Source organism: Mus caroli, chromosome 7, assembly GCF_900094665.2.
Source record: "Mus caroli chromosome 7, CAROLI_EIJ_v1.1, whole genome shotgun sequence".
NCBI classification, from domain to species: domain Eukaryota; kingdom Metazoa; phylum Chordata; class Mammalia; order Rodentia; family Muridae; genus Mus; species Mus caroli.
Window position 1 is genome coordinate 109,037,260 of NC_034576.1, and position 20,319 is coordinate 109,057,578.

Genomic DNA, 20,319 nt, shown 5'->3' on the forward strand with positions numbered 1-20,319 from the left:
ATTAATTGGCAGCCAAACTTCATAATATGATGGTAATGCTTCTAATATTGATTTTAAAGATGATAAGTTGTTTTAAACTTGGGTTTTGCTTTCCCAAGGTTGTAGATATTATCCTAACGTTGCAAAAGAAACTTGAAAATTATGGTAAAAACTGCCAATGTTTCATTGACTGCAGCTTTCAGTTTGATTGCAAATTTAAGATTTTCTACTCACCCATATATTGTTAATTAAGATAATTACAAGAGTAGTCATCTTATGAGAACACTAATACAGCTCTCTGTGGCCATACAGCCATACAAAGCTCAGAGCAGCCTTGGCAGGGCTGTGTGACTTTCTTTTGTCTTACAAAAGGTGCCTAAGGAAGCTCTTGAAACTTGCCTCTCCCTGCCTCCAGGGAAATTTTGTGTTAGCTAAATGAACAGTGTTACAGATCTATTCAGATGTTGTTCTAAATAAAGTTCTAATTCAAAGTTTATAGAAGGGTCAATCAGACTGTAGAACTTATAAAGGCAATACAATCTGGCTTGCCTACTTCATGTAAAGTTATTATAGGTTTAAAGGTTCATTTTTTCCTTGCATGATACAGGGTTTGCTTCTGGTGAACTAATAATCACTGGAAAAATTTGCCGCTAGGTATGGCTAATATAGCTTTACATTATGTAAGAAAAATTTTTATTGTCTGCTTCAATACAAGAAGCTAAGAGTTTGAATCTTTCAGTGTATATTGTTTCCTAAGTGGAAAGTATTTTATTAACTAATGCTTCTCAAGAGAAGTTTACCTTAAATCCTTGTTCTCATCCCAAAGATTCAGAGAAAATATCTTTTTATTACTTAGGGTTTTAGTTTACTACTAAAGGTTTTACAAAAAAATAAAGAAAGCTTTTATAATTGTTATTAATTATATTCACTGGTAATTAAACAATTCTTTGGCCAGAAAAAACATTATTGTAAAGTCATTTTCCTCATCCTCCCAGCCGATCGCTGGCCCATGTGGGCCTAGCTAGCTGCTGGCTGCTGTGGGGCAGAGCCTTCAGACACACAGTTTCCCCTGTTTCAGCACAAATAATCTAGTTGTGTGCTGTAGGTGGTGTTTTTAAATGCTAAACAATCAAACCTTAGTTTGTATATTAATAGTCAATGCTATATTTCTGAGCTCATAATTGCTTAAGATTGTTCGTCCCTAAGATGCTATTAATTCTCAAATTTGCAATTGCTTATGCGTATACAACTCATAGAAAAAATGCTGTCCTTTTAAGAAGGCGGTTTTTAGACATTTATTAAATTGTCCTAATTGCCTGGACATTTTTAAAACAATGCCAGGATAAATTTATATCTCAGACAGTCCAAGGGCCGTCCATATAAAATAGGTTGGATATATATAACTTCGTTCTTTATATATTCATATCAGTTATGATTTAAGATAATATTTTAGTATTCTTAAAAATTGTGCATGTATAATTCCTTTTAGTGTCCTCAGTTACTACTTGTTTCCACACAATAGTGTTAATTCTTGAGGACTTTTACTTAATAATTTGCTACAAATAAATGCTCTTATTTCTAGTTAATAAATAAATAAATTATGCACGTGTGACTCTTAATAACTTTTCACGCTTTCTAGTTACAACCGCTCCTTAAGAAAAATGATTGAAAGTGCAATTAGTCACTGCCCCTTTACAGCCAAGTATTTAAAATGTTTTGTCAACTAGTTATTGATTCAAAAGATTAGATATTGTGAAACTTTATAACTTTAACTTCTTAAAAGACAAAAAAGAGAAAAATTGTATCCCTATACATACTATTTAGTGCATTCCCATGCACACTATTTAAATCATACATTTATTTTCAAAATTTAAAATTTAAATGTAAAAGAATTTAGTAAATGCTTTATAGTATCTTAAAAGGATCTACTTATTGGCTTATAGATTGATCCTAAAACAGCTACCTTATTGGGAAAGGGAAAAATAGGTTCTCTCCACAGAACGCTGCAGAAGCATATTAATTCGTGTGACGAGCTGGCAGGTAAGTTGACTCAGTGTCCTGATTGAAATGACGAAGAAAATAATTAGATTCATGTTTTAGATCCATCCTTGCTTGCCATTTTTCCAGTTTAGACTAGCTTCAAGCCTTTTAACTTTATGGCAATAGTACATCAGAGACTGTATATTCTGACTTAGTAAGATTAGTCATTTAATAGAGTGATAATGATTTTTCTCTTTTCTTCAGTGTGACCAGTCATTCTAACTCAATCGTAGACTGGTCTAATATTCAGTCCAATATTAGAGATTCCTATATTCTTTTTTTGTTTTTTGTTTTTAGAGACAGGGTTTCTCTGTGTAGCCCTGGCTGTCCTGGACCTCAGTTTGTAGATCAGGCTGGCCTCAGACTCAGAAATCCGCCTGCCTCCGCCTCCCGAGTGCTGGGATTAAAGGCGTGTGCCACCAACACCTGGCTCCTATATTCTTAATTACCTAGCAAAGTTAATTCAGAGCACATCCCCCATTTCCAGAGAGTCTCTGGCCTTTTTACTATTCTAAAACCAGCCCAGAGACTGAGCTTGCGCCTTGCTAATTTACAACTGAATAAAGTACCTGGACTTCCCCCAAAAGAAGCTTTGTGATGTTACTCTTCACTGTCTAAGATTTTTGGCTTTCAAGCAGGTGAATATACATCTTCAGCCTGACTGCAGTGGGCATGCATCCCCACCCCCTAGAGCATACAGGAAGCAGCTACTATTTTCATTTCAGCACGTTTTGTGACTTTTGGTCTGAGTTGAGATTTAGGTTTACCAAGAGGGCTAGTCAAGCAAATATTTCAAATATTAAAAGAGATTGGTTTTTATTCTGATAGACGGACTTAGTCCCTTAGCTGGCCTCTGGTTTTCCACCCTTGCTGTTACTGCAAGGTCCCCTTAGTTCCTCAGGCTGTGAGAATAATAGAGATGAGGAGGATGACTTCCAGCTCCTATTTTAGCCACAAATTGTGGTGTTACTAACGACATAACTCTTGTCTAGGCCTTGCTAAATCTGAGGTTGACAATTCTCCTTTAGGAGCTGCACAATACTCAGAATTGTGCATACTGGTTCGTGATCATACGAATACAGTATGGGTATTACTTGGTGCAGAGATTTACTGCAGGGGAAGGTCTAGCTTGACCATTTCTGAGTTCCCGGTGAGATATACCCAGTTTGGATGGAGTTTGGTATCTATTTCCAGTTACAACCAAAAATACCTTTCTAAGGCTCTGTCTCCCCTCCCCAAAAGATACCAAGAGCCACAGGTGTGGGTCATGACAGCACCCATGGGAGGAATCGGGTCAATTTCCACCCAAGCCAAGGTTAAGAGCCCACTCATCTATGGATGAGAAAATCATTTGATCATCTCAGTTAAGCATGGCCTTATTAAACTTAATTAAAAGGGGGGGGAGGAGGTTGGAGACCGTACTGTTAGAGCAAGCCCTTCACAGCCTCCCACCCTAAAAAAAGCCAATTGGCCTTGTACTACGGAGCCAGTCATACCCCTTCTCCCTGTTCCTCGCCTGTCATCCAAGAATGCAGAGGAGGATCCATGTATTCTTCTTTAGTGTTATCTTATTATAGTGCTTTTAAAAATCAAATCCTGATATAGTTTGTAGCCTTCCATCCCCCAGCCTTAACGGTTCCACTGTTTATACCTGGATGGAGCTTGCCACTCCATCGTTCTGCCATGTCCACTGCTGGAACCTGCCCTTTGCTGTTCGGAGCCATACACGTGGTCACCCTGCTACTGGACATCAGGACTATTTGGCAGGAATCGGCCCTGCTTCCCCTCCTTCATAACTGCGTGTTGGAATAGTAAAATTGAGCTTTGATCAGGGTCGGTTTTGACTTGGCTCCATTCTTTCTTCTGTCCGTTTAGTTCCTCTCTTTCAGCCCGAGCTGCCATCTCAGTTGAACCGTTCCTCGTGAGCTGCTGGTGGACCCACAACAATAGTTAAGTCTTCACCAGAGTTCCAACGTTCTAGTATGACCTTGAAAAACAGTAGGAATTCAACAAAGAAGTTACTAAGACAGAAAGGACAGTCTTATCCAAATAAGGATTTACCATGAGAAAAGTTAGGGATTCCCACTGAGACAAGTTTCTTCATTAGACCCTAAAAATTCAGGCAAAATTATAGAGCATAAATAAATTTTTTGCCTCAGTCCAGTTTTGTTTAAAATTATTTAAAGGGGGGGGGATGTTACCTCCTTCCAGCCTAGCAAGGCTGGCTGTGACCACTTGAGCTGAGCCACCTGCCGTGCTGCTCCTTTGATGTGCCACTACCTGCCTGAGGCTCAACCTGCCAGAGGCTGAACCAGTTCTCTTACAAGAATCTTCCGGAGTTAACACCAAACTGCAATCTTAGCAAGTTCCCACTAAAAGGTTGACCTATCTACTTCAAAGGAACTTTGCTTGGCCAGGGAAGAGCCTCCCCTTTTCTTTATAAAGCTTGTTTGCTGATATTAAAATTGAACCTTGAGCAGAGTCTTGTCTTGGTTCCTTCCTTATCTTGTGCAGCCTAGCCCTTCTTCTCTTCCAGATTTCCAAAAATGCCTTTCCAGGCTAGAACTCAGGTCGGTGATCTGCGAACACAACACTGTTAACCACCAGAATATAGTTAATTAGAATTTTGAAAATATTTATTTTCTACCTTTAAACTTTTATGGAGAGTCCCTTGGAGACTTCTATAGAGTCAATGTTGACATCAATGGACCCAGCTATGACCTTATGATAACTGGGATTAGCTTTTCCAAGAGGAGGAGAATTGAAGGCCAGAGTACAGAATTGAAGCACTGTGTAGGTTCCTCTTGGGTGGTAGGACTGAGGAAATGTTCCCCTGTCCACAGTGTCACCATATGCCATTTTGAGAGACACTGACTTTAGAGTAATTGCTATTTTTCAACTGTTATTTGAGACACTTAGGCCATTAGTACAAATGTCATGATTTCATTTTCTGAGAGGGAATATACCCCCTGTCATGGGAGGCATGAAGGGAGATGAGAAGATCCATATGGACCTGTTTATACATCCAGAAGCAGGATCTATATCCTCTGGCTAGTATTACCTCCCTACATGTTCTTATGCTATACCAAAGCTAGAATGCATTTATTTTGCTGGACTCTGTGTTCTACCCAAAGGTAAAGAATATTACTCAAGTCAGGTAGTGTTCTCTCACACAGAGATAGCAATCATTCTTAGCACAAACACTATAATCTAACCCATTCTACCCAGGTATTCAGATCTTCATATCTAGTTTCTACCAGCACAGTAAAAGCAAAGTGAGCCCTCCCAATATTATGTCCTTTAAATAACAAGGTAATTTAGGCATAATATTTTTATACATTGTGTAAAATTTATTTTTTACACATGTTTACCTATGTTATTTAAGTACTGGTTTCTCTGCCCTCATATCTTGTTTCAACCGTGGCATGGCATTGTAATGCTTATACCAAAAATCTCTTGTCTCAAGTTTGTGTAAACAATTCTTACTATTTATTCTCTGCCTTGTCAATAAGTGCTGATCACCCAGTGGCTAAGTAGAATAGGGTGAGATGTCTGCCAACTAGAGGAAGGAGGGAGGGAAAGAGGGAGAGAGGAAGATTTTGATCAGCAAGGTGGATGGAGGATTTGGGGCCACAAGCAAGGGGTCCAGAGAGAGACCATGGAAGCATGAAACAAACCTAAAGAGTCAGATCAATGATAATATGCAAGTATCATGTGATAGGGCTGGGAAGAAGCCAGATTAGCATAGAAAGTAAAGGTAGATCATTTAACTGCTCAGTTATTGAGGTGCAGGTTTAAATAAATTTTGGTTTCACTGTGTAGGTATTGGAGACTAGCATAAGGTAAAAGAAATACAACTGCCAATTTAATTGACTGTTTACAGTTATAGTAAGAATAATTAATTTATAAGGTATTTTCAGATGCTTTCCCTATTTAATTTCAAAGGCTCAGTAGATGGGGAAAAATTAGAACACATATATTTGTCCTGTTAAGTTTTCACAGTATAAGATTATACATACATTAAACTGAACAGTTAACAGAAAGGACATTTTAGTTGCATTAGTCAAAAGTTTTCCACTATTTATTTTCAATAATAAACAGACTGAAGACAATTCTTTCTTAATCTTGATTGTAAAGGATCACTGTTGCATGAGTGTCTAGTTTCCCAGGTACTTTTTACAGTACCTTTCTTCATTTGGGCGCAGTGAGTCCCACTTCTTTCAGCCTTCTGAACTGAAATTTTAGTGGTTAACACCAGAAAGAAATCCTCTCTGTCCAGGCCCATATAATCATTTTTCAACTGTTTAAATTAATTTGTTTAATTACACCCAATCACAGCTTCTTCTACCTCCTCTCCTCCCACTTCCTCCCTCTCACCTCCCCCTCTCCCCATCCTCCCTCCCTCTCTCCTCAGTGAAAGGGAGGCCTCCCATGGATGTCACCAACCCTTAACATACAGGTTGAGGTAGAACTAGGTGTATCCTCTCCTTTTGAGCCTAAACAAGGCAGCCCAGTTAGGCTAAAGGCCTAAATGAAAGCAACAGAGTTAGAGACAGCCCATGTTCTAGTTGTTAGGGGTCCACATGAAGACCAACTTTTTATTAGTATTCAGTCACCAGGCAGGAAAGGATGAACTGAAAATTTTAAGAAACTGGTTCTCAGTTTGTATGATGGGAACATCTGTGGACCCACTAAGATACAAAAGGCCACATCCCTCCATAGACCTATTTTAATCATAATCAATGCTGGAGGGAGACAGGTATGACTTACTCTAACATTATCTTAATCATATTACCAGCTGGGAGAGGAATAGTGTTGGGATCTATTAAGAAAACTCTATTGTCTTGTTCTCCCAATTGGGCCTCTCCCCCGAGAAGACAAGGGGGTCAAAAGCGGGCCACAGATGCACCGTTCCTAGAACAACCACAGAATGTTCCAGCCCTAAGTCAGATGTCCTGACCACAAGATGGACCCTGATACCACCAAGTTCCTGCTTCCCCTTGTAGCTGCCAAAAGAAAAATTTCTGCTGCTCCATCCCTCCTGCTGAGAAGTACTTCCTCCTTTGCTTGTGCATTTAAGCCTTGAGCCTTGCTGAATACAGTGAGACCTTGATGCTACTCAGACTGATTCCATTTTGTTCCTGCACTGGGTTTCCGTCTCTCCCTCCCCCCATTTGATTCTTAGGAGAAGGTCCCCTCGAGACCGTTGAATAACTGGACCTGCTGGACGGGTCAGAATAGTAGTAGTATCTAGATAGAGAAGTGCTCTATTACTGTCAGTAAATATTTTAGTTTTATTGCTTTGTTTTGTTTTGTTTCTTCAGTCATCTTGGTAAAATCCACTGGAATGGTTTGAAAAGGTCTCAGTTCAGGAAACCACCTCTAACTCTGACCCCAAACCCTAATTCATATATGTGTGACTTTTCTTAGCACTTTCATTTTTCCTTTTTGTAAATTATATATCCTTCACATACCTGTTTAACAATGTTTTAGATTCTATAAAATTATAACTTTTGTACGATATCAAACTTAGCCTGTGTTCCCTAGTAACTTCCCTTTTATAGTATTTCATGTGTTAGCATCTAGTCTCTAATGAATCTGAGTCATCTCTGATGAAGAGCAAAGGCAATTTATCAGAGTAAACTCATTGTTCCTGCGGCCTTTGGCTGACTTTGGAGGGCATGGCCCAAAATACGGGATGCCCTTTTGATCCATCTCTCATTACACCAATGAGGTGGTTTCTGTGTATTGTTCTAGAACTCTAAGTATCTGAACCCTGTAGAGGCAACTGAAAACCACATGACCACCTGAGCACATGCAGAAGTGGGCAGAGAGGAGAAACCGGACTGAGCCAGAGTAGTAAGGTCCAATATCTCAGTGTCAATCCTGCTTAATGTTAAATAGAAGACAACCTGGTATTAGCTAATGTATTTGACTACCTCTTGAATCTTAATAAGCCTCATGAGGCACAGGAAAAAGTGGAGATTAGAGCATTCACAGGGGCCACAGGACATTCTTTGTAACTTGAAAAATGCTACACAGAGGACCTTTGCAATTTGGGTCAGGTCCTGGTACTATCTCTCTAGTTGGGAACTGCTGAGCGAGACACTGTTGGACAGAAAAATTGAGACCTATAGCCAAGTTAACAGATGACATGTACAAAAGTGGTATGACATGCCTAGAGAATTCATTAAAATCCAGTTTCTGTGAGCAGCATTTACTGGGGAGGTCATGTGGTCTGTGAGGACAACACTGTCAAACCTCCCTCAGGCAAAGCTTGGGTTTATTGTTGCCCCAGGGATGATAAAACTAGGCAGTTGTTGGTATTCTTTAAGCAGTCCTACTCACCCCTCTTTTTTTCAATTTCTACAGTGCTTTTCTTATACCATAGACACCTACAGGTGAACAGATATGAGAATCTGAGGATATGATTTAACATAATTCAGATCTGTTGTCTGCTGTCCTGATGATTGCTATTTTGAGTTGGGGTGACATGGAATCTCTGCCTACTCTTGATTTGTATTTCAAAGCTAGCTAAGCATGATGGGCATTACTCTTTCTGAATCAGTGTCTGCTTGCAGATCTTAGAAGGAAAGCACACTGAGGGGTTCAGCCTATTCTGTTTCAAGATCTTACCCTAGATCACATCTCCTTCACAGCAAGGACTGGCAACAGCAGTGACTGCAGGGCCACTTGACTGTGATCTTAGTGTCAGCCACACAAGATCTGAAGAGCACGCCACTAGAAGAAACACCTCTCTTTTCTTGAGAATCTTGAACTTTATATTGGAGGTAAGGGCTCTGTCTCTGATCTAGGCAATATGTGGGAGTTGTAAGCTTTTATAATGCAACATCATAACCTCCCTGCCTAATAGAGTCTTTCATTCCTCAGTCTTAGACTCCAGTCTGCATCTTTACTCTAGACATGACATATAAGAACCACTTTGAATGTTTGGAAACACTTGCAATTATTCTTGACTTCTGGGTAAACCTGTGATACTAAAATTCATGATGCTAGTTGGATGATAAAACTCAAAACTCAGTACTTTGTTTCCAAATACATGGATTTTCTTAAGTTACTGGTATCTGAACCACCCACCCAGATGAATATTACCACGAATATGGCTATCTATTGTCAGTTTTAGTTTCTTCTGCTACATATCTGCTTAATGTTGAAAATAATTAATAAAAGCCAATTGAAAACAATTTTTAAAATTAAATGCACTGAGCAATGAAAAAGGGGACAAAGTTATGAAAATATGTTTCCAAAATTTTAGTTCCATTTCTTTAATTTCCTCTATCTATTCCTATGATTTTGAGAGAATATCTTGTACATTATTATTGATGCATCGCCTGTCAATTAAAAATGTTTATGCTTAGGCAGGAAATAGGATATATGATGTCCAGGAAGAGAAAGAATTCTGGGATAAAGCCAGTCATGTGGCAGAATGCAGATTAAAATATATGGGATATTTTAAGCTATGATTCCAGTTAGAGAAGAACCTAGCTATATAGCCAACATATTTATAAACATACATTCAGTCTGAGTCTTATATCTAGAAGCATAGACCCGGGAGGAGGACATAAAGTTCTACAACATGAAGTACAGAATCGCCCCCTAGTGGTTTAGCTTCTGCTGGCAGCTCTTGGTGTGAGGTCATCATACTGTAAATCTATTTTCCAGAAAAGTATTCTTTTTCACTAGCCCTGTACACATGCCCTGATCTTTCTCTTTAGAGGATAATTTGAAGAGAAAATGATCAGGATAGGAGGAAGCATGAATCTTGATTGAAAGTGAAGTATATAAGATTTTTGCCCTCACTTATATCACCTTAATACTACCCTGTTCTTCTGCTTTTAGATCTTGAGCAGTAATCTGAAATAATGTCCCAGGTAATTTTCTTCCTCCTTTTGTTTTTCTATCCATAAATCTTCTATAAAATTTATACAAGGGTATATTTTCAAGTGTCACATGGGCCGGAAACACTGTGCCAAGATGTTTTTTTTTTTTTTTCTTGGTTTAGATAAGCAAAGAGCTTCCAACACGGTTTCTGTGTTAAGACCTGTTTCTGTCTGTTCAACACTGTGGTAACAGGTATCATTATATGACATAGAGGAAGGGAAAGGTTAGGTACCAAGGAACTGTGAAACATCACTGCTCAGAGGGCATTTCCCAGGCTGGCATCTGTACCTGGTTTAGGATATGAGGAGTCCAGGGGGATGTGATGCACTGCTTTTCCATGCACTGAACTTCATGGTGCCATCTTCCATCTCCTATTGCACTGCTGGGCTTTTTGACTTAGCGAGATTTTATTAGTATGTAAGCCAACACCTGATGTGATACTTCCTTGGGAAATCCTTTCTGAAACCCCTACTTTATGTTCTACCTATTTAATAGTTTAATTCAACTATAAGTAATCAAGATTTTATGATACAGATTTTTGTGTGACATATTTTCATACTTTCAAAGTTACTTTAGAATCAAGTGCAGGTCCTGATACATGGTTGGTTCTTAAGAAAATTTGACTGAATGAGTGAAAGAAACAATTGGATCATTTGGCCCTTCCTATTATGATCCTCTCACTTAAAGGTCACGATCTGAGATAACCAGAGTGGAAACACACAACATAGAAGAAATAAGTACAGCTGGTGGAGATAGATTTAGTGGTGAGTTTTTTTTCTCTTTCAGTATGCCTCCTTTTTCTTTTACCTAGCTATGAAATACATGCATTCCTAAAATATAGGCTGTGTATCTCCTGTCTCTCTCTCTCTCTCTCTCTCTCTCTCTCTCTCTCTCTCTCTCACACACACACACGCATACTTCATTTCCTTTCCTTTTCAATTTCTTCAAGTGGAACTATCATGTGAATTCAGTATTTGGCAGGAGTACTTCCTTCTGGTAACATCTGTGAAGACTGTCAACTATTATTTACAGTCATAGTCTTTCTCTAAATCCTACATAATGGTTTGGCTTTGGGCCTTGCCCAACTTGTCTTATTTTTGTAACTCACAGCATTTCTCATGTGCTATAAATATAGGTATCTGCTGTGCCTCTGTGAATCCCATCTAATTTTTTGTACACTCCTAAACAAACTTCTTTCCACTGCCTTCAGATAGGCAAATGCCTTCTGTACCACTCTAACCAACATGTTGATAAGATCTAGCACAACCCCCAGTTCATTGTTTTTCACTGAGAAGTCAGTAAAGGAGAGGAGGGCATTAGAAAAATATAAGAGATTTTATGGTTTAAGGACCAAAGATTTCTCTGGCAAGAAAGTTATCAATTCGATCAGGAAGAATAGGCAGAACTCTAGACAAAGTTAGAAAATAAAAATATTTACAAATTAATCTTTAAAATCTGACTTGTAGTCACAAGCAGACTTCAGTCAGAAACAGAATTTAAATCAATGCCAAGTATGTTTGTTAATATGAAAACAGACATGAGTTATTTGTCTGTGCATAAATTATTTAAAACCTTAAGAAAAAGATTCTCATTGTTTTGGCGTTCTCAATATGCTGCTACCCTTTAATTGGGAATGTACCAGAATTCAATGAAAACACTTAGAAATCAGAGAATATACTTAGCTAAGAAAAGAAAATATTCTGTATGAGATTCTTGTTGGCCATCCCACAATGGCCTAGGGTAATTCCAGAGTGGGTTGAATTCCCTTAGAAAGGCTTCTACTAAGAATGCATCTGTTTCTAGATAGCAGAAAAGACTACTCAGAATGGAACCCTGGAATTCTACCTTGGAAAGTGGATTCATCTTGGTGGGGATTCTGGATGGCAGTGGCTCTCCTGAACTGCTCTGTGCCACAGTTACAACCCTGTACCTGTTGGCACTGATCAGCAATGGACTGCTACTCCTGGTCATCACAGTGGATGCCCGGCTTCACGTACCCATGTACCTCCTACTGAGGCAGTTGTCTCTCATTGACCTCCTCTTCACATCAGTTGTAACTCCCAACACTCTTGTGGGCTTTCTGCTCAGAGACAACACCATATCTTTGAGGGATGTGCCCTTCAATTGTTCTCAGCAATGACATTGGGTGGTGCAGAGGACCTCCTTCTGGCCTTCATGGCCTATGATAGGTATGTGGCCATTTTTCATCCTCTAAACTACATGATCTTCATGAGTNCAAAGGCCTGCGNGCTCATGGTGGCCACATCATGGATCCTGGCATCTCTTAGTGCACTAGGTCACACAGTGTACACAATGCACTTCCCTTTCTGCATGTCCCAGGAAATCAGACACCTGCTCTGTGAGGTTCCTCCATTGTTGAAATTGGCTTGTGCAGACACATCTCAATATGAGCTCATGGTTTATGTGACAGGAGTGATATTCCTATTGCTCCCCCTCTCCGCCATTGTTACCTCCTACTCACTAATTCTGTTCACTGTGCTGCACATGCCTTCAAATGAGGGCCGGAAGAAAGCCCTTGTCACCTGTTCCTCCCACTTGACTGTGGTTGGGATGTTCTATGGGGGTGCCACTTTCATGTATGTGCTACCCAGTTCCTTCCACAGTCCTAAGCAAGACAATATCATCTCTGTATTCTATACAATTGTCACACCATCTCTGAACCCCCTCATTTACAGCCTGAGGAATAAGGAGGTGATTGGATCTTTTAGAAGAGTACTCGGGAGACATATTCTGCCAGCACACACCACTGTTTAGGATGATTCATCCAATTGCCTCTCACTATTCCTTCTTTAAACAAATTGCTATTTCAATTATTCTTTAATGTTTTTCTCTGACTTAGATGGTATATACACTATTATGCTTTCACATTATCTTCTATCGTGTAGTTGGTGTGAATTTTTAACTTAATTTTTGAGAATTTCAAATACAAATATGTTGGAGATGGGTGCTAATGTTTTGAATCTACATGTCCAGACACCAAAGGACCTGTCTCCAAATGGTTTTAAATTTATCAGTAAAGATGTCAGGGGCTAATGGCTGGACACAGGTGGAACACTGTGAGTGAACAAGGAGAGAATGGAGAGGACTGGGGGAAGAAGAAGAGGTCAAAGTAGTGGCAGGAGATAAAGTCAACCAGCCATGTGAGTTTGTGGGTAAGTGGCCATTGGCCCCTTCCCCAATTGGGTTTGGGGTAGCAGGGGAAGATTTAAGATTTAGGAGTGCCCAGCCTTTGAATTAGCCAAGGAAATTTTAAAATTAACTGGTGTGCATGCCTGTGTGTGTGTTTTCCATTCGCGAATCTGAGACAGCTCCTGGGCAGATGCGCGCACGGGACTTGCTGTGAGCACAAAACCTCACTGCAAGAGATGTCCCCAACACAGTAGACGAGAACCCACTTTTAAAATTATTTGGAGATTCTCAGATGGAATACACACAGAGAATGATACAGCCTGGGAGGGGGTGGTGGGAGAACTGATTTCTCAGTGAGCAGAGCTGAGTCACTTGGCTATAGCTAGCAAAACTAAAACAAAGGAACACAGCCTTGCCAGGGGGAGCCTCCACTAGGAGATGCTGGGGGTTCCTGCTGTGCAACAGGCTGACTGGCTCCCTGAGTGTTAGGAGATAGGCATTGAGACAATAAAGCTGCCTGCCTCCAGCCACCAGATAAAGGATAGAGATTTATAAATTTTATTTAACTGTTTTTAAGGATAGAAAGGAATATACAGATTTTGCCCGAGTCATGTTGGGATTTCCTTCCATGGTTCAAAGCTGATACAAAGAGCTTAAGCTGATAGGCAGAGAGCCAGATAGTAGACACAGAGATATTAATCTCCATAGTAGGGAGGATTAAGTATACATAGATGTATAAGATATTGAGGCATTTGATCTTAAAAAATTAGATTAGAGGCAGGGGATAGGGAGCCTAGCCTATCTCAGACAGTAGAAACTTAGGCCTTGAGAATTTATATAGAGAAAGGGACATACTACAATAATCCCTGCAACACAAATACTGTACTTAGATTATTATCTCCACCTTCACTTTTCTTTTTAGTTTCTCATAGTCTTCCTTTGTCATTAATCAGTTTCCCTAGTAATGGGCTGAATTCCTTCCTTGCTATTTATGAGTTTACTATGCATGGATGCTTTGTTGTTACATTGAGGCTTACGAATATATTTTGACTACAGAAAACAATTTTGAAATGGTAGTGACAGTATGATTATAAAGATAAAGGGTAAAAAAGGAAAAAAAAGAAAGAAAAGAAAAACTTCCAGCAAAGTCCTCAACATTTGTACTGTATTGCTTTCTACATTTTGAATTTTTGATCAGTCTCATATCTTTTAATTTTTATCTTGAGATATCATGGGACATATATTTTAATTGTTTAATTTTCAATTATTATTCTAAAGATATAAATGGAATATGGTCTGTGTTTACATGAAATAATCAGAATTATTTTGTAATATTTTTTATGCCACTGAGTTTTCCAGTCTTTCCTGTTCTTTTTACCTATTAAAGAGTTCTTCAGTCTGAAGAATTCATCAAGTAGTATAAATTGCCCTAGATTTCTTTGTCTGGTAATATCTTTGTATATCTTTAATTTCTAAGGAATAGTTTTGTTGGTTATATTAATTTTGATTAGAAGATTTTCTTTCAACTCTGAGTTTATCTTTCATCCCTCCTCATTTGTGATGTCTTTGCTGAGAATTCTAAGTCAGGCAAGCAATGACATTCTTGTGTAGTTTTTCTTTCTATTTGGAAATATTTTTTGTTGTCCTTAACTTTCTGAGAATATGATTGTCTTGGGGTGGACTTGGTTTGGTTGATTATAAATGGTGTTCTTTGACTTTTCACTGCCTAGACTTTTGTGTCCTTTATGCTTGGGAAATTTTCTGTTATTATCTCTTTGAAAAACTTTCTATAGACTTGTTTTTTCATTTATGTTTCTAATTGCATTTGGTTACACATTTTAGCACCAAGTTTTCTGATTGATTGACTTTAAAAAGTTACTTAAATATTTCTGTTAAGTTTCCTTGGTAGGATACTACATTGTTTGTTTTTGTTGGCTGAAGTTCATTAAGGTTTCTTAAAATAGTTGCTTTGAATTGTTTGTCCAGAAGTTCACCCATGCTAGTTGCTACAAGTTCTAGTTTTAACATCTTATATTTTTTTCTGATTTTCAAAGATTGAAAATTTCTAGTGTTTGCTAATGTACAACATTGTCTGTTCATTAAAGATCGGATGTTTATTACAGACTTCATAACAGTTTGCTGATCTCTATTTCTAAATAGGCTACTCAGTTTCTCAGAGTAAGCAGTATTGGCAACAGGCAGTACCCTATATACAGTTTTGCTGAGTCTGTAGTTGATGTTTACCATTGTTTCACACTAGAAAGTGTCCTAAGACCAAAATCATTCCAAATCCATAGTTGATATGTTATTCAGAATGAATTGGAGAGAGTATATAAATGGATACTTCTTTTCTATAAGCTCCTAGTAATAAGGTCAAGGTCAGAGCCCTCATCTATCATGCTGGTCTATGTATATGTATGGGTCTTTCCCACATTAGTTCCCATTGCAGAGGGAACCATGTACAGAACTCTTGTTTCCTTTGACAGTGAAAATTTATTTCCTCAGCATTGTGTTACCTGTAGTTAAAGAAGATATAGAATGGACAGTCTCATTGTCACCAACACAAAAATGTTGGGTCACATTAGGACCACATAGACTTCCAACTCTACTTCCACCTGGGGTCAGCATCAAGTCCTATACTACCTCCTGTGTTGTTCTGGATCTAGACTACTACACAGCTCCAAATAGTACCAGAAAGAGCACATACTATAACTTCCAGAGGGTGAAATGTTGCTTTGCAGCATTCTGCACAAGGCTGGTAAAGAGTTGGTAAGAAGTGTCTCAGTTACTTGAATAACATGCCCCAAGCCCTACCATGGAATAGGAGATGTGGGATATGACAAGCACTAGTTTATTGCCAAATACCTAGTACTAGATTTCATTCTAAGACCCAATATTAAGGCCTTTTCCCTTTCCACTCAGAGTCCTCCATTATTTCACACTATGTTGTTTGGAATTTTCATGCCTTATTCATCTTACATATGCAGTCTCCATTTGACTGATACATATTTTACCTTCTTGTTCCATGTAATCAGCTCATTCTTCAGTTAGTTTCTCCATGATGTTATTATCATAATACTCTCATTGACATCTTCCAGAAAAATTAATCAGTACTCAACTTTTTCAGTCACCACTCCTAACAATTGTTTTCTGCATTATTCTTTTTAAATTGTGATTATAATTTTTGATACCTTATTTGTTCCAGATACCTACTTTTTTATCTCTGTTTAAGCTTTTTCTAAAACAAGTTATAAGTACTCAAACCTACAAAGTGTAATAATTTTAATACTAATAACAAAAATCCAGATTTATCAGACACTATAATAGAATGTACTCAATAAGTATGCATTGAGAAAATTACAGATATAAGCAGTTGAGTTCTATATAAAACAATCAAGAAGAGTCTAAAATTCAAATTCAAAACTAACAAATAAGATGAAAATTATGCGTAGATACTCTCACTGTTCAGGCAGCTCTGACAGAATGTCTTAAATGCAAATTATTTGAAAAATTGTGGTGCTTTGACAATCAGATTGTCAAGATTATTGTTTCATTCAATTATTGACACTCAAAATGGAGCTCCTAAGGAAATATTACAGTTGGAACATTTCTCTAGGCTAAGTATGCCTACAGGGATAACTAGTAAATATCACACACAGGACATTTTGCAGAATATAATCTTATGACCACACTTCAAATTTTCCTTAAGCTTTGTTTCTTGCAGCATATTCATTTCCTTGTCACATTGTCAACGTGTTATTTCTGAATATTCTGTGACTTTGCTTGTACCTCATGCTTCTTTAGGTTTGTTTTCTAGCCCATTAGGGTGGCTGAAATCATACATCCAGGTAATCAAACTTTTTCTCAGGACAATAAACTTCATAAAATGTCCCTGATCTTCAAATAAGGCTTGTAATTTTGATATTCATAGCAGTTTTCTTCTACCATATCTGACCACATTTTCTATTAAATTTCTAACATTATCTCTGTACTTTTAATAACTTTTAGTGGATTTACAGTATTCAAGAGAAGCAAAGGAAAGAAATGTTATTTACTCATTTTGTGAAGTGTGAGAAAAGAAGAAAGCAAGGGAAAGAATGAATAAAAGTGCTAGAACTATATTGTAGTTGAAAGGTTTCAAGTACCCTTTATATTTCTGTAGTACCACCCTTGACTGTGCTCAGTCTTCCAAACAGCTTCCCAAGAGCACCTTTCACATCTTTGTTTCTGAGGCTGTAAATGATTGGATTCAACATGGAAGTCATAACTGAGTAGAACACAGAGACAACCTTATCCTTTTCACTCATTGTCTTGGAGTTGGGTCTCATGTAGGCAAATATTCCAGACCCATAGTAGAGGACCACAACAGTGAGGTGGGACCCACATGTGGAAAAGACCTTGAGCCTTCCCTCCCTTGACTGCATCCGGATAACAGTGGAGATGATGTTCCCATAGGAGACAAGGATGAGTGAGACAGGAGCTAATAGAATTATCACCCCCACTAAAAACAGAGCCATTTCAGCATTATAAGTGTCAGCTGAAGCCAGCTTTAGGAGGGCAGGGGGTTCACAGAAGTAATGATTAATTATATTCTGTCCCTGATAAGGGATACACAGTGTAAATGCACTGTCCACTGAACATGCAAATGCCCCACTGATCCAGGAAACTATAGCCAACTGGCAACAAACCCTCTGNGTCATGATGGTGGAGTAGTGCAAGGGTTTGCAGACAGCGACATACCGGTCATAGGACATAACTGCCAGCAGAGCACACTCAGTGCACCCTGCTAGGAGAAAGACAACTATCTGTATTGAACATCCAATAAAGGAAATGGTTTTCCTTTTTGAAAGGAAGTGGACCAGCATCTGGGGTACAATGCTTGTNGAGAAGCAGAGGTCAGCAAAGGATAAGTTTTTGAGGAAAAAGTACATGGGTGTATGAAGTTGAAAGTCAATTTGGATGAGGATTATAATGAGCAGGTTTCCAAATACAGAGAGGAAATAGATGATCAGGAAAATACAGAATAATAAGATTTGTACTTTAGGATTCTCTGAGAGTCCCAGTAGAATAAATTCTACAATATAAGTTTGGTTTCCTCCTCCCATTGATATTTATTCCTGTTTACCTGTTGTCAGAAGAAAAGCAATGTTTTCAGTCCTGGATAAACAAGTGTATAGTGAGCAAATGCATCCTCTTACTGTTTAGCTTCCATCCCTTTTCCACTAGGTTCCAGTTCCTGTAAAAATGCACACTGCTTTATCTCTATCCAGAAAAGCTTTTTGTTTGTTTGTTTCATTTTTTTTAGAAAGGAATTCACTGTGAAACTCAGTGCTGACCATGGACTCACCAGTCTCCAATTTGGCCTCCTAAATGCTGGAATCTCAAATTTTTTTGACCACATCAAATTTCCACATATATTGTAAGCATATTGTTTCCTTGCTTATTCTACTTGATGTATGAACATCAGGTGCTATATAGACTTTTGTGTCTAACCCTGGTATCTAAATGAGTATAGATGAGAATATTACTGTGTGGTTACATAAGAAAAGTACCCTTGGTTACTCTAGGCTTTCAGTTTCAAAACTATCTACCGATTCAATTCCGTTTTCCTGTATTAAATGTGTGAAAGTAAAGTAAATTTGTTTTATTAATAAAAGAAGTATTTGGGGCTCTTAGATTTCAAAACACATAGCAGCTCATCAAAAAACATATCAGTAAGATGTTGGTCTGTGTTATAACAGAAAGTTCAAACAAGGATTTAAGCCCAAACAGAGAAAATGCCCACATTAATTTCTTGCTTTTCATGTAAAGCTATTTTAAACTATAAAACAACGGCTGAAATGATGATTCAATATAAAGGAAGAGAAAGTTTTATGGCTATGCACTGTGTAAACTCTGGTCTGTGAACAATTATTTTATGTGAAAAAGAGAAAAACAACATGAAAAATAAGGTTACATTCTCAAGTACTCCTACATAAACCCAGTGTAATGAGATTCAAGTGTCCTAGCCCTTACTTTGTGGGGGAACAAGTCCAGGACTGAGCAGGGAACTTCATCTCCTGAAAGGATCTCACAATCTTATGATAGAATATCTCAGATAAACTTTGACTTTTGTTAGGAACCTGAGTTTCTAATTAGATTTGATTTCAGGATGAGTTTGAGGCTAGCCTTGACTATAACATGACACCATGTCTCCAGAAACAAAAACAAAACAACAACAACAATAAAAATCAAAGTCCAAACCTCTTTCAAAGAATAACAGTATGAGAGGACTTCTGAAATGATAATAATCTTGTTCTTAGAATAGTGGCTAGGTCCATGACTGTAGTCATGACTTAAAATTTCATTCCACTATGCACATATAACTTCTCTGACATCATGTTATACTTTAATAAAGGTTATTTACCCAGATTTATTTATTTACCCTTTTAATATGGGTGCATGTGTGTGAAAGAGAATGTGTATAGACTTGTATGTCCATGTGTGTGTGTATGTGCTTGTGTCTGTGTCTGGTGTGTGTCTGTGTGTGTGTGTCTGTGTGTGAGTGTGAGTGTGTGTGTGTGTGTGTGTGTGTGCAGGTTTCAATGGAGGCCAGAGGAGGTCATTAGGTCCCTGGGGAAAGGGAAACAACTTCAGTGCTTTCCAAGAGCAGCAAATGATATTAACCACTGATCCATCTCTGTAGCCCTGAGAAGTATATTTTTAAAACTTGCCATTTGGCAACTAGAATTACATTGTTTCAGAACAGAGTACTTTTTAAACAATGATAGTAAATTGTCTAAATAAGCTAACTTTTTTTGACGAGTTATATTATGTTGGTTCTAAAGCATTCTGGAATGAAAAAGAAATGTTTTTGGACAGTGAAAATAGAAAACAGCAATGAGACTAGCATAAGAAAACACCAAGGGGAGTAGGGGTAAACAAGTGTGTGGTGTAACATATGAGACAGGAACACCTAAGGGACCCATGTGGGAGAGAGGAAGAGGACCAGTAAGAAGGGATCTAGGAGGATAAGAGGATGCTGAGGAATAGATAAAAAAGAACAAAATATAATCACACAAGCACAAAAAAAATGAAGCTCATTATGTTTTATATTCACTTACAAAACTAATAGCAAAATATAAAATAGAAATGGGAATTACCAAAAGGCCATGGTAGGGGTAACTTCAACACTCTTTTGTACATCCTGGCACATGGTCTTCAACCTAGCTTCATCCTTGGAACCAAACCCTATATGCTTCCTTGCTT

At 38.2% G+C, this 20,319-nt stretch overlaps 1 protein-coding gene and 1 pseudogene across 1 annotated transcript; one reads left to right on the forward strand and one right to left on the reverse strand.

The window, feature by feature from the left end:
* Nucleotides 1-11,746: 11,746 nt before the first annotated feature.
* On the forward strand, nucleotides 11,747-12,696 carry LOC110298887 (annotated as a pseudogene).
* Nucleotides 12,697-17,141: 4,445 nt separating this feature from the next.
* LOC110299075 (olfactory receptor 2D3-like) lies at nucleotides 17,142-20,319 on the reverse strand. The gene is made up of 2 exons (XM_021168674.1): nucleotides 20,214-20,319; nucleotides 17,142-18,307 (listed from the first exon to the last, which is right to left on the reverse strand). The coding sequence occupies exon 2, from the start codon at nucleotides 18,174-18,176 to the stop codon at nucleotides 17,220-17,222; it is 957 nt and encodes a 318-aa protein (XP_021024333.1). The 5' UTR covers nucleotides 18,177-18,307; nucleotides 20,214-20,319; the 3' UTR covers nucleotides 17,142-17,219.